The 15,137-nt window shown below is 42.4% G+C and overlaps 3 protein-coding genes across 3 annotated transcripts; 2 read left to right on the top strand and 1 right to left on the bottom strand.

Annotated features, from left to right (window-relative positions):
* The first annotated feature begins 4,199 nt into the window (after window positions 1-4,199).
* echdc1 (ethylmalonyl-CoA decarboxylase 1) lies at window positions 4,200-7,618 on the top strand. The gene is made up of 7 exons (XM_022753511.1): window positions 4,200-4,225; window positions 5,025-5,096; window positions 5,610-5,785; window positions 5,920-6,062; window positions 6,155-6,207; window positions 6,360-6,440; window positions 6,556-7,618. The coding sequence occupies exons 2-7, from the start codon at window positions 5,032-5,034 to the stop codon at window positions 6,971-6,973; spliced, it is 936 nt and encodes a 311-aa protein (XP_022609232.1). The 5' UTR covers window positions 4,200-4,225; window positions 5,025-5,031; the 3' UTR covers window positions 6,974-7,618.
* A 1,335-nt stretch (window positions 7,619-8,953) lies between these two features.
* Window positions 8,954-13,069, bottom strand: LOC111227631 (E3 ubiquitin-protein ligase rnf146-like). The gene is made up of 3 exons (XM_022753215.1): window positions 12,953-13,069; window positions 12,209-12,268; window positions 8,954-11,817 (listed from the first exon to the last, which is right to left on the bottom strand). The coding sequence occupies exon 3, from the start codon at window positions 11,803-11,805 to the stop codon at window positions 10,648-10,650; it is 1,158 nt and encodes a 385-aa protein (XP_022608936.1). The 5' UTR covers window positions 11,806-11,817; window positions 12,209-12,268; window positions 12,953-13,069; the 3' UTR covers window positions 8,954-10,647.
* Window positions 13,070-13,168: 99 nt separating this feature from the next.
* On the top strand, window positions 13,169-14,715 carry mdh2 (malate dehydrogenase 2). Its single transcript, XM_022753216.1, has one exon. It carries the CDS (start codon window positions 13,269-13,271, stop codon window positions 14,280-14,282), a length of 1,014 nt encoding a protein of 337 aa, XP_022608937.1. The 5' UTR covers window positions 13,169-13,268; the 3' UTR covers window positions 14,283-14,715.
* The last annotated feature ends 422 nt before the right edge of the window (window positions 14,716-15,137 follow it).

The following is a 15,137-nucleotide window of genomic DNA, read 5'->3' as shown; positions in this document are numbered from 1 at the left end:
GTGACTAATCAGACTGCTACATACAGCTTGTTTCCATTGAAGCTCCAATAAAATTCCACATCCACACAGACACATAACACCCATTGCCTTGCACACAATTTGATCTGATCTGATCTGTCTAGACCAAAGCAGGTCCTGTCTGTAGTCTCCCTCTTCTTACAACTTTGAGTAAACAACCTTGAGTGCAATTTTCTCTCTCTGTATTGCATAGGAATCCTAATTAGCAGTTGTGCCCTTTCGGTTGTTGACTGGTGTCAAGGCTATGTTTTGACTAGCGGCTTTCTGTGTGTCCACTGCCTTGTTTGTTTTTTCTACAAACATGGTGAAGCTAGACAGTATGCAGGGTTAACTCTGACTGGCCTGCAAGGAAGCTGTTAGCCATGGTTAGCCTTCTATTCACTGCAGGGCATTGCCAAACATGGTTTGTCTTTGCAGAATATTTCTGTTTTATTCCAGTAAAGATTTGGTTCATTATAAGCTACATAGGAATTATTTTTGAAGTTTGGGAGATAACAATAAAGTAGTTAAAGTAAATACTACTTTTGGCAGAGGGTTATGTTTTTCCTGTTTAAGGAAATACACAATACTCATTACAGTATGTGGCTGCATTGTCTTCCAGTGGTCTGTGCATTTTGAGTTGCTGCACTGATATCCTAGTTGCTGCTGCTGTTCAAAAATGTTCATTGGCCCTCCAGTGTCTCCTGGCTCTCCGTCCTCCAGCTCCACTCCTAACAGGAAACCTTCAGCTCCAGAGAGCTTCTGGCACCTGCTAACCTGCCATTCTTCCTGCCCTGAAATAGACTGGCTCTTATTTGATCTCTCTCACTGTGTGTGTGTGTGTATGTGTGTGTATGTGTGTGTGTGTGCGTGTGTGTGTGTGTGTGTGTGCGTGCGTGCGTGTGTTTTCTTATCTTGGGGAGCTGGTATATGGCCATGCTGACTGCAGTGAATTCCCTGACTTCCTGTGGAGCCCCAGACAGCTGCATATCGATCAGTACACTGATGCATCACTTTAGAAGCCACAAGCAGTACACACACAACCACACAATGATACAAACACAGACATACTGTACATGCAACAACATTTATGCATATAGACAAATGTGTGTAAAATATGCATCTCTCTCTCTCTCTCTCTCTTTCTCTCTCTCTCTCTCTCTCTCTCTCTCTCTCTCTCTCTCTCTGCCATTAGCCAGGTTGTAATTTCAGACAGGCCTCCATTATCAGCAGGAGTCTGTGGCTGCAACACTGATATCTGAATGGATCATAAAACAGCAGGGCTGACTTCAATCAAAATGGCTGAAAAGGCTGGGCAGAGGATAAATGAATGTGGACAGGCACAGTCAGAAAATGTTTTCAGTTAAGTTAAAGTTTATGAATGAGGAGAAACAGTCTGGACAGGTTGCCAGTCCATCGCACACTTGACCTGGATAGACAATCACTCACACACACATGGGTGATTTAGACTCCAGTATGCATGCAAATTCCATTAAGCCACCATGTCCTCCAGGTGCTGCACTTCACAGAATGATATTTAGAGACAAGTTGCAGGCTAGCTGACCTAGCTGAATGTACTGTACAGTGCAGGAAGGAGAGTCAGTGTGTCTGGAATGCTTGCCTGGGAAGAGTCCCACCGACCTTTTTGAATTCCTTCCCCACTTTTAAATAGAACGGAGAGGTGTGGGCTGTAAAACAGAGCTGACTCTACTCCAATCTCGGATGCAGTGTACTGTATCCTTGTTGATGACCTTTTATGTTTGCAGGACAGTCATGAAGGAGTTTGGTTCCACATAACCCATTTAGGGAAAAATACACCTGATTGGTGTTAGTGATAGCACTATGGTGTCTTAAATAACAAATACAATAAATAATTGCACTTTCAATGGTGTATGAAAAATAGTTATTATGAGTGATTCTTTTGAACTGTAACTGTGAAAAAAATATGCTTCCAAAATTGATTTAACAGAGATGTTAGATGGTTATTGGTATGAGTTTACGATACTTCACTTTTTCAGCATGGCTCTGGCATTCTCAGTAACCCAAGTGAAACAAAAGTATTTTGGTTCCTCGGCTTGTTTTCACAGAGATGTTCAGTGCTGTGGGTAGTGGTAGAGGATGTGTGGATAGAAGCGAAGGATTTATGCTCCCAGTAGCCATAGATCAGACCACAGGACAGGAAGTGTATCAACCTCCCTCTGTTTTTGGCACAATTTCCCTCCCTTCCCTGCACATCTCTTGGTCTTTATATCACCCTGTCATTCTTGTTTGTTTATGCATGTTTGTCTCAAACGTTTATCTCCCATCTGACCTTCCATTTGACTCCTTTACGCACAGAGCATTTCACACTTGTTACTCCCACTCTTATGATATTACATGTTAAGGGTTCTGCAAACGAGCATCACTTCCACAAATGTGGCAATGGACCACCAGCATCTCAGACCAAAACAAACACTTCCGCCAAACCTCTGGCCACCCCCCAGCCTTCATGTGCTTGGTCAGCAAAATGTTAAGAAGCACAGAGAAAGTGGCCACTTAACACACAAGAAGCACAACTGTACAAAGTTACCCTGTGTACGCAAGAGCCAACAACAAACAATGTAGCCAAAACCATTAGTTCAGGCTAGCATTGCTTTGACATGCTCCATGGCAATGCTAACATTAGCCAGCTAGCAAAAAAAAAAGAGTTAGCCAGCTAGCTATAGCAACATTTCCCCGCACACATTCATAGAATCAGTAAGTTAGCTAACGTTATCATGCCTTTTGTAGCCGGTCACTAATGAAAACAGGCAAGTGGCATTATGTAGCCGTCAAGTTACTTACACACTGAGGAGAAGACAAGCCAGTTCTGAGTCCAGCTGGAACGCTTTAGCAGCTAGTAGGGTTCTCCATCTAGGTAAAGCCAGACCAGTCTTGGCTCCATGGTCGAACTGGGAAAGAAATTCAGCATCGGACTTATCCACTTGGACTGGGCCACACAAATGATACTGGAAGAGGCGGGAAAGATGCTGACGGAGCTGGTAAAAAACTTTAAAAACTTTATGGATGTTTTGACAGTCCACCAGCCTACCGTGATTTCAACCGGTAGTTCCTATGGCCTGTGCTCCGGTCATATCTCTGTTTTGTCTGAGGCCTTTTTACATGAAAAACTTTTTTTTTTTTTTTTTCAATTGAGGAAATTCTGAAGAGTTGTTTCCACCTGAACACTGTGTATTCGTGACTACTGCACTGTGCCATCTCACCTGTGGGCGGTCCCTCACAAGAGGCCTTACTCCACTATATCTTTGCATAGAAAATAGTTGTTTGTTTATTGTTTAACAGAACCTCACAGGACCTATAATTGCAAATGTCCAAACTCAGAACACAACTATTATTGCCCATAAATCAATACTATTGGCTGTCCTATGTTTGACTATGTTTGCTCTGTTCCAGCACGGGAGAACATAGCCCTAATCTCAACCTCAGTTCTGTTATTACTCCTTGCCCCTTCTTTAATACCGCTGAAAATACCTGTCATATTTATAAGACATTTGAAGATACAGTTTTGGCTGCATGCTTGGCCAAGCATAAAACCAAATCCAAGAGCAGGCTGTTGTTTGACAAGACGTAGACAGAGCGTTAGACTTGGACATCTCTCGCTTGCAGCCACCTCACTGGTGTCAGGCAAAGTTGTTTTGAAATTAAGATCAAACAAAATCTGCTATTATAGCGTTTTACCTTCAAAAGCACAGTATACAATACTGAAAACCTGAGTTGTCAGTAAGCCATATTTATATAACTGTCAATGGCCTGTGCCAATGCTGCAATATAACTTGTAGTTGTTATATAAAACCCTCTGTCAATACTACTGAATAAGGACATGTCTGTAGAGCCAGTTTCTCAGTGTGCTGTGTTTACAGAGCTGTGACAGACAAAGAGCAGATCTCTCTGTGCAGTACGTTGGCCTATGATGAATGATTACAGGTCACGTTGAACAATAAATTATTGATTGTAGAATGTTATGTAAAATATGGCAAAAAAAAAGTGAGCCTCAATATCACAATTGCACAATTATTGGATTTTTCTGTCTCTTTGCAAGAGGTGAAATGAATTGCTGCATGGCAGTATTATTCCACCCCCCTGTGGACACGTTGAGGAAATACATGTTTGTGTTACCCTGTCTTTTTCCAATGAGCTCTAGTTTCCAGGGGGACGGATTTCAGAGTAACACCGCACGACTCCCATTAAGGTTAGTGTTGGCATTTTGTTATGAAATGTTTTGTAGTTTTTATAGCGACACGCTAAAGTTTGATTTTCGAAATATTACTTCTCTCTGCAGCTCGTTGAACACGTACACAGTGAAGTTACTAACAGACACTGAAACCTTGTGTGACATTCAGTGTCCATATAACAAGACTCAGTGGTTTAATGTAAAATCATTCAAAACGTTGGTGCGTAAGGTGCAGTGGTTTCAACCAGAAACCTCAAAAGACATGATGGATGTTTTTTCATCAAAAATGAATGTATCACAGTATAGTAAGGTTGCTAAATATTACAGACCTGTTCTCACACCATGTTCATATCAACCTATTGTAGTGCTATTGTTTGTTATGTTAAAGTAACTTTCTAGATATCAGCGTCCAAGGTAAATAAATAGAACTAGTCTCTAAAATCTCTTCAGTCTATCTGCTCCCTCGTGCATTTCTATCTGCACCACTTCACATTTTTTCGCCGTGGCCTTTTTAAATGTCCCTCTTAACTCAGAAACACCGCTCCTCTCGTTCGCCCAGCACACCCTCACAGGTGTTTTTAATAACTGTCGCTAATTACACATCAGACTCTTCTCTGCTTTGATAAGTCAAAATATCTGCTGTGAAAAAGGTCTGTCTTGAAAAGCAATAGCTGTGCTCCTTGTCCTCAAACTTTGTTTCCCTTGTCTGTGCCCACAGTCCTTTTTTTTTTTTTTTTTAACATTAAGTGATATGTATGAGGTAATTCCTCCAAATCAAGGCCAAACTGAATATGTTCATTCCTTCATCTCCATGCAGCAGCAGGATGGTTCTCTGTGCACTGAGGCCACAGCTTCTGAAAAGCAGCACAAGTGTTGGAGCCTGGGGCAGGTAAAGGAGTCCAGCCAGTTTATCACCAGGCCGGTGGCAGTTAAATAAAGTCATGAGTAAAAGAACATCAAGCGTAGAGAGTTTAACCCACATTATTTGTTCACAAGTCAAACACACAGACAAGTGTAACTGACAAAAAACACCTATTTGAGGTGCAGACACTTGCAAAATGTTAATCGATAGAATGAATAACTTCTGATTTATATATAAAAATGTGTCAGAATCAGGTGTGGGTCATTGTTGTGTGTTAGAAGTTTGTGCAAAAGTCTCGCATCATACCTCCTTTAAGCTGATGTATATAGACGTAAGGGAGTTCAAGCATTAACTCTGAGCAACACAAGTCTGATTTCCATTAGGCAGTTATGCATACCATTTCTTTATACTACAATTATGGATATGCACATTTACTTTGACTTGAATTGATAGGTCAGTGAATTATTAAGCACACATCTGATCATATAAATAACTACAACAGACAACATTCATATGCTGTATAAATGGTGTTCCTTCAAGGTTGCTGCAGAGACAGAGCAGTGGCAGTGTGTACTCCAACATCCATGGCTTCAACCAGGAGGAGATCAGAGAGAAGCTCCTGGCTTTTCCCGGAGGGTCCATTGATCTTCACAAACACGACTCTGGTATAGCTGTGCTCACCATCAACAACCCATCCCGCATGAATGCCTTCTCTGGTAAGGAGACTAATACTGGGCATCAGGTTTGTAGGCTTGGATTTGGCATTTTGGGAATGATGCATAACCACAGTCAAACAACATGGAATTCCAGTTTGCTGCTTTGCTTAAACAGAGCTCTGCCTCCCTCCCAGGCAGTATGATGGTGGATCTGGAGGAACAGGTGAGGCAGCTGGAGAACTGGATGGATGGCAAAGGCCTCATTGTCCAGGGAGCTGCTGAAACTTTCTGCTCTGGATCAGACCTCAATGCTGTCAGGGCGATATCTAACCCACAGGTAGGAAACTAAAGAAATACTTCACAACATCTCTTCCTGTTTTTACCACGGTTAGTTAGTATGTTTCTAGGTATGTTTCTTTTGCCTTGTAGGATGGGATGAAGATGTGTATGTTCATGCAGAATACTCTTACAAGGCTACTGAGGTAAAAGCTTTCATTTCACTGTATACTAGTCTACTAAATATCTATGCTGACTACAGAAGCAGCAGCAACCAGTCTGAGCTTAAACAAGTTGGGGTTTAGCTGTTATGCAAGGTGCACTACAGTATGCTGACAGAATAGTTTTCTCAGTGCAGGCTGCCACTGATCTCTGTTGCTCTGGTGGAGGGAAGAGCGCTGGGAGGAGGTGCAGAACTCACCACTGCCTGTGATTTCAGGTAATGATTTTTATACAAGTGAATAAAAGAAAACACATTAGAATCTTTTTTGCTCTAACCTTCCAACCAAATATTGCTATTAATGTAATTTATGTGTGTTATCTCTCACTTGTAGATTAATGGCATCTGACAGCGTGATCCAGTTTGTCCATAAACACATGGGACTGGTCCCAGGCTGGGGCGGCGCTGCACGACTTGTCCACATTGTTGGAAGCCAGAATGCACTAAAGCTCCTTGGTGGCACTCTGAAAGTGGACCCCAAATTTGGCCTGCAGATTGGACTGGCAGATGGAGTCCTGGAGGGCCCCCAGGCAGAGGAGGGTGCAGAGACTCCCCTACAACAGGCTGAAAACTGGCTCAGTCGCTATATAAAAGGACCTGCCCCTGTGATTCAGGCTGTGAAGAAGGTGGTGTTGTCAGGGAGAGAGCTCCCTCTGTCTGAGGCTCTGAGGACTGAGAAGGATGTGTTTGGGACAGTGTGGGGCGGTCCAGCTAACCTGCAGGCTCTGGCCAGCAAGTCCAAACACAAATGAAGTGTCTCTCTTCAGTACCTTTTAGAGCATCTCAGATCAGCAAAGATCAGTGATATTTGTAAGATGTCACACAGAGAAATGCTACAGCTCCTCTGGGGATAGACCGACTCCTGATTGACATTACTGAACTGACTGGTGGCACATTTACATCGTAATACATTGTGTAACTTTTAAGATCCTTTTATGTAATAAGTTGAATGATGTGTCTAAAATGTGGACTGACTTTGGTGTGGGACTTTGCTATGATAAAGGTATTTTTCTTTGGTCCATAGAAAAAAGACAATAAATCTTTTTATTTCAGTAAATTGGATTCTGATGATATGGGATTGCTAATTATCACTTTCTGAAATTGCTTGGGTTGTCTTTTGTTTGGTATCTCTCAGTGTGATATTATGCCGACTCATTAGCCAACACAAGTGTATGAGCTGAGACACTAGTGCATAAACCGATGCTGAAAATGTGCTTTTTTTGTCATATAAACAGTACATCTCCTCTTCCTTTGAGGGTGTGTTTTACAAACTGGATTCTGCTGTTACCTGTTCACAAAAAATGACAGCACTTGTGGCGTAGTGTCAGCTGAACTAAAAATCTTGTTTCAGTGATACTGTGTAGACTGATACTGCATAAGGACTTCTTTTGTTTAGATTTGCCCCCTCATTGAAAGTATATCTGTAATACAAAACTGAATATGCTGTATCAATCTATGGGTATTATAGTCTTTACATTAAATGAGGACCTACAGCAAAGGACAGCATTCCCCATCCTCTAAACCTCTTCTGTCCCCATCAGTCAAGCAAATCAACACTGTCTTACCTCCAGCTCCACTGAAAATGTGATTATGGTAATGATTAGATCATGGCAGGCAGAGCTTAACTGAAGCAGGCAGATAGCAGCAGCATACAGATACATACTGATGAGGTATAACAAGCATGAAGCACCAACATCTGTCTACAGGATTGAATGTAATGCTTCTGCACTTCTTTCCTCTTTACCTCATTTTGTTGGTTAGTTTGACAATTCCTTCATATTCCTCTGTGCTTGTGCTGTGTCATGGTGGCCTTGATCATCCTCACTCTCCTTGTTTCTCTTCTATAGGGAGATTCTCAGCTGTAGGTTAGAGCATTATTTTAATGTTTTTCAGTACTTGGCACAGTGGCTCTCATCTGTTCATGAGGAACTTTAAAAGATGCTGAAACACACGGCCAAATAAAAACACGAACAGTGAATATTTTGTATGGTTAGGCACCAGTTTGTAGCTTATTTTTCATTACATGTTTAAAATGAGTTCACTCAAATAGCAAATGAGCCACTGCAAGAACACAAACATGTACAGCCTGAAATGACAAGAACAGGACAGGTCCCTGGAGGATGCCAGGCCTTTATCTTCTGTTCCCCTTCCAGAGGTCATGTTTCCTGGCCAGACACCCAGTTGGAGTGCTAATGGCTGCTGTGGTCAGAATACTAAACATCTCCAAGGTGAGTGGGAGGGGGAGGGGGGTCAAGAGTTGGCTTCATTATGATATATAGCACACTTGTTTATATGGTCTTCAATGAGCAAAAGGCTCCATCATGCACACTGTAGATATTTTGGAGCAGTTGAAGGTATCTTTCTTTACACATATTTTCAGGTACTTAGGGAAACCACAATGACTTTTTACCCAATTCTACAAGCTGTTTTAGTCCATGTGTCACCTGCTTAATCTAAGTCTTACTTTGGATGCTTTGTTATTTGTTATGATATAACTTATACTTCACCCCCCCCAGCCAGGGGGAAGAATGTGAGTTTTTTCCCCTGAATTTTTTTTTTTTTTTTTTTTTACACTTGGTCGTGTGGAGAAAAACGTGTGAAATATTACCACAATGGACCTATTGACTGTCCTGCTTATGTAACACTCAAGACAGATATATTTTAAAGTAAAACCAAACTGACACACAAAAAGCCAAAAAATACAGGAATATTCAGAGACGAGCACAAAAATATCCTTTTAGGATGATGAAATGACACAATTTATTCTTAAATTACAAACCATGTAACAAAAAAGTTGCCAAGCAAAAACTGTTACACATACTTTATTCCTCAGAATGAAAAGTCTAAAACTGAGCTGATGATGTAAACATGTAAGAAATATAAAAAATAACATAACTTGGATGGCCAATAGCAGTGGTATGTTTTTGTTTTCTTACTGCCTCAGACATCATACATAAGAGGATTTACAACCATAAGAAACGCAAAAACAAACACAAATTAAAAACATTTACTCAAACTGAAACCAAAAATATCAATTCTCAACATCCTGCCAACCAGTAGTGTTTAAATAACTCTCTCTTCAAACATGCACAAATCACAAAACTTTAGAAACACATCAATTGAGAATACTTTAGTGTGGGACGATAAGATTACTAATGAGGTCCAGAGGCCTCAACAGCTTTAAAAGCAAAACACTGATACTTCACATTTAAATGCCAATTATTCAAAGCTGGGAAAAATTAAATTACATTTGATGTGTACTTCTATCATACAGATTAAGTTAAAACAGGATTCTTGATCTCTACAGATTTTAGGATTTCATAAAGCAGCAGGTTAATTAAACTCAAATCAAAGACATACCCAAGGCAGGTAGCCAGATAATCCTGTGGGCTGCTGAGTTACATAACTATGTTGTAAAATATGAAGTGTGAAATTCAATGACCCACAAAGCTTAAGAGCATCAGTAAGTACTTTTGTTTCCTTTCTTCATCTGTAAACAACCTGCAAACCACTATCTGCTCTGAAATGACACACTTTGTTCAAAGTTAAGTTTCAGAACTTCCAAGGAAAAGCATCATAATCATTTAAATCTGAAATAAGTTATTTAGGTAGGGTGGAGGTTGGGAACATTTTTATCATGGATTAAATTCTTTCCAATAGTAGTCAGATGACTTGAGCCCCAACAAGCCCATTTCTGCGTGCTATGTTAGCTGAGAGAGTTAAAATGTAGATGATTAGAATGCAGCCATTCATGATAATGAAAATGACAGAGTTCCATTTCCAGGTGTAACATTCCCATTTATGCCTTCTTTCACTGCACATCACAAATCTGGATAGGACGCCCACAAGCCCTCTGGGTATTAGATCATCAATTTATACACAACAATATCGAGGTTTTGCAAACGCAGGTTGGCGAATCACTTCTTACCTTTTAACCTCCACTTTTCTGGGATTTAAAAAGTACAGGCTCAATATGCCTACAACCAAATGGCTACAAGTGAGCAGACTGAACACTACAGTAAGTCTGTTACACCTACCTCCCATGATGTGCTAGATGGAGAATTATGAAACGAATTTATCTGTTTACCAAGCTGTAACTCACATCTCAGTACTAGAACGCTCAGTGCTTGAACATGAAATCCACCATAATTTCTACTGGCTGGGGATACACAGGATGAGACTTACAAACAAATCACGCAGATACATCCAGATCACTGTGAGCCAAAACCGGGCATAAAATTTGACTGCTAAAACTGAGCTGTTTACCTAAAAACTTGGTCATGTTTGTTATTGAGTGTGTAATTTTTCCTGTACCAAGCAATCCACCCACATTCGATCTGTGACTGAGTGAGGGAAAACACAAAGTCAAGAATAAATTAATGGAATGGAACTTAGCCATATGGTGATGTCGGTTTCAGTGATGACTTCACACTTCAGTCACTGTACACTGGCCATCAGGCATTCTGGACCTTCCACTGCTACTGGATGAAGGGGGAGAGGCAGACTCTGCGCCAGGAGGGGCTCTGTCCTCTGGATTCAGTCTTTGCCTCCGTGGCCTATCCTCCCAGGGCTCCACATGTTCTCCATCTCCCCCCTCCTCTTCTTCGTCCTCCTCTTCCTCATCATCGCTCCAGTCTCCAGAGCCCGACTCGTCCACAGAGGTGTGAGGATCAGAGGACCTGGAGGGTGAAGCCTCCTCCTCTTCATCTTCTTCCTCTCCTTCCCCAGCCTCAGACCGCTCATTAGAAGGTGTGGGCCTGGGACTGATTTGCAACTGGGAGAGGGCATCCTCCAGAGAGGGACTAGTGCTGGTGCCAGGCTGACCACCAAGGGAGGTGGGAGGTCTGGCTGTGGGTGGAGGGGCTGTAACAGTAGAAGAGATACCTGTAACCGGCTGTTGTACACCTGCTACTGTGGTATCAGCCCCATCAGCAGAGTTCTCTCGACCTGCTGCCCCAATGGCTCCAGTAACACCCTCAGTGTCCAAACGCAGTCCTGCCACTCCCTTCTTGGGGATATCCAAAACGTCCCTCTTCATCTTGCGTCTACGACCGTGCTCATTGCGCCTGTACTGCACCATATTCTCCAAGTCAGCTACATACAAAAAACCAGCTATCAGCATTTCAGCTGTTTTCTTGCCCTTGGAGAAAGCGTCCTCCAGCTCACGGCTGGTTCGCTCATCATACTGCCACCAACCATTACGGCCCTCATAATACCAGGCGTGATCACTTGCTGCGCCACCCCGACCTCCTGCCGATGCTTTCAGCTCCTCTGGAGAGAGAAGTGTAGGCCTTTCCAGGAAGTCATCTGGTACTTCCTGTCTGCAGAGAGCACAGCGTTTGCTCTGCCAGGATGCTCCCTTCGCACACAGGAAACAGAAGACGTGATGGCATGGCAGTTGGACTGGGTGGACGCAGCTCTGCAGACAGATGGCACACTCCGGTACAGACAGGGCTGGGGATGAGTTGCTGGAGCCAGAGCATGATGATTCTGCACTGCTCCCACTTCCACCACCACTGTTGCTGCCTTTCTTGCTGGATGGAAGCGAGCTAACAGAGTGGTCTACCTCCCCACAACTAGCCATCCTTAGGAAGTACTGAGGAAAGTGGACAATTGTAAATAATAGTTATAATGAGCAGTTCTGAATTTTAATATTTTCCTTCAACAGCAGTTTTCAATTTGGAAAAAAAAAATCCAGCAACAACAACAACAAACAAAAAACAAAAAATGGTATTGAAGAGCATTGTTATTGTGGCTGTTGCTTTTAGCTCCAAGTGGTGAAAAATTCTAGTAAGATATATCATCTGTAATGAAATGTACATATTTATTTTACTGCTGGTGTCATGATCACAAATAACAATCCAAGTCACTAAATAGCAAACAGTCCCAAGGTGAACTCAAACTAAGAATTAAATATATTAATGTTATAATCAATATGTCACTTGAGACCTCAAACATGGCTGACAGATATGCTATTCAATACTTACTGGAAGTACCCTTAATGCTGATGTATCATTAGGAGAGCTGGTGGACCTTCAAACTCGCCACTGCCAAAAGAAAAGAGCACTCAGTAAAAATGCCTTTGTTTTCATACTGTCCTTAATATAAGAACAATACACGATATCTTGCTATTCCTTATGTAAACATGATTTGACAACCAAACCATTAACGTTATATGACAAACAATCTGCACTTTAAGCCTGATGTTAAAACGGATTAGCTAAAAAGGTACTTACAGAAATGTAAGGGGTTACTTAAGTGTCAGCAACAAAGGGTTGCTCTGTTAACTGACTACGAGCTGCTGTGCCAGCTAACTGTTACAAGTTTGTGCTAACCCAGCTGGCCTTATGACAGGGCTAGTGATGGACACAGCTAACGTTACTGAAGTAACATCAACAGCTAACGATCTGATAATCACACTGACTGGTAACAGTCTATGAGCACACTTGTTTAGCTAACGTTAAATAAATAGCAGCTACTCAAAAACAAGACGTTTGTTGTTACCGTTACAGATACAAACACCAGTCAAATAGCACAGAGGGTTTCTCGACTGACAAGGCGACCATAACAATGAGACCTGTTGTAGCTAACGGTGGCTAGGCTGAGGGAACCACTCTCACTCCAGCAAATAGACGGAGTTCATATGACGGCGCTAGCTTATTTTAGCAGGGCGACATAAACAGCAAGGAGACGCATTTTCTCCCCACACAGACAATGTACACGTAACGTACCGTTAGATTTTGCTGTGCTGGTCTGGTATACAGTTACAATTCGTGTGACGGCACCAATTTCCAATGCTAATTTCCCGACTTCCAGTGTTAACTGGCTTTGTTTTCCTCTGAAAAAAAAGCTGAGATAAAGACGACTACGTAACAGTACGCGTTGACGCAATTTGACGTAAAATCGCACGACCTTTATTTTCGACGCATGACAGTTTACGAGTCTTCCTGTTCGCTCGTGGCTAGAGGACGTTGGTGTCACAGAGAAGAGGGGCTCTTCAGGTAGTTTTATTTTCACTAAATTAACAAAAGAACTCACAGAAACAAAATGTTTTCCCGTGCCGTGAGACCTACCGTGAGCCTCGCCAGAAGCTTGTCCACCTCTTCTCAGAACAACGCTAAGGTGGCGGTGCTCGGAGCGTCGGGCGGCATAGGCCAGCCGCTATCTCTGCTACTCAAGAATAGCCCCCTGGTGAGTCACCTCTCCCTCTTTGATATTGCCCACACCCCCGGGGTGGCTGCAGACCTCAGCCACATTGAGACAAGGGCCCAGGTGACCGGCCACATGGGCCCCGACCAGCTGGATGCTGCCCTGCAGGGCTGCGACGTCGTAGTTATCCCCGCTGGTGTGCCCAGAAAACCCGGCATGACCCGTGATGACCTCTTCAACACCAATGCCACCATTGTAGCCACCTTGGCCGATGCCTGCGCCCGCAACTGCCCCGAGGCTATGATCTGCATTATCGCCAACCCAGTCAACTCCACCATCCCTATTACATCAGAGGTCATGAAGAAGCATGGAGTGTACAACCCAAACAGAGTGTTTGGTGTCACAACCCTGGACATTGTGAGAGCGAACGCCTTCGTGGCAGAGCTCAAAGGCCTTGACCCAGCTCGTGTCAATGTACCAGTCATTGGCGGTCATGCTGGGAAGACCATCATCCCCCTCATTTCCCAGTGCACACCCAAAGTCGAGTTCCCCGCTGACCAGCTGTCTGCCCTGACTGGCAGGATCCAGGAGGCTGGCACAGAGGTGGTGAAGGCCAAGGCTGGAGCTGGATCTGCTACCCTCTCCATGGCCTATGCTGGTGCCCGCTTCACCTTCTCCGTCCTGGATGCCATGAATGGAAAGGAGGGTGTGGTGGAATGCTCCTATGTCAGGTCTGAGGAGACAGAGTGCAAGTACTTCTCCACACCTCTCCTCTTGGGCAAGAATGGCATTGAGAAGAACCTTGGGCTGGGCAAGCTGTCTGCCTTCGAGGAGAAGCTGGTGGCTGACGCCATCGGTGAGCTGAAGGCTTCAATCAAAAAAGGCGAGGATTTTGTGGCTAAGATGAAGTGAACAGGGCGCATTAAGTTAGTTGAAAAATAAACAGCTGTGATTGATAATTTGTTTTGTCTTAACTTAAAAGGCATCTGGGTAAATCTCAACATCTGTCACAGTGTTTCCTCTTTTTTGTTTTTGTTTTAGCAGTAGGATCATCTTGATTCAGAAATCCTGCTTTTGACCTTGGTCCCCATTTCTTTGTATTATTTCAAACATGGCTTTATATTGCGCCTATGATTTGTGTACATACAGTACTGTGACTTATCTATATTTTGCAAATGTCAAATGTAAACAAAATTTCCTACATATTCATGTACAGTCTGTATTAGTGGGAATTTCTCTGCTGAATGAATGAGGAGGAAATACTGTCATCATGCCTGTTGATGCAAATAGATGTTACTGATGAGCAAAATACTCACTCCACCAATAAAACAGTCTAGCTTTAAAACTTGGTCCTTTTTATTTCTCGTTCTTTGTTACATAAAAATAATAATTTGGCTTGACAGCGTACAACTTAAACGGTGACCAAATGCTTCCACTGACTTCTGATGCTTTTCATGAACCTAAACAGGTTAATCCAGATGTCTAGATTTTCAAATGTACAAAAATTACTATTAAATTAGTAACTCAAATTAATTTTACATTTGAATTAATTCAGTTGAGAAATATATCTTGCTGTGAAGTTTGCCTGTGGATGTTTTTGCAGAAAAATGAAAGGGGTCCCTGCAAAAACTAAAACTAAAAAACAATTCTGGATTTGGCCTATAATAATAACTACAGGTTGGTTATTTCAATGAATTCAATCTTAATTTTTAATGATCAAGATTAACGATGTGTGTTGAGAAAGAAGCTATTGTAAATGTGTTGGAA

This window comes from Seriola dumerili, unplaced genomic scaffold (assembly GCF_002260705.1).
Source record: "Seriola dumerili isolate Sdu_G_001 unplaced genomic scaffold, Sdu_1.0 BDQW01000191.1, whole genome shotgun sequence".
Taxonomy (NCBI): domain Eukaryota; kingdom Metazoa; phylum Chordata; class Actinopteri; order Carangiformes; family Carangidae; genus Seriola; species Seriola dumerili.
Note: the sequence above shows the minus strand (reverse complement) of the source record. Positions and strands in the feature narration are given on the sequence as shown.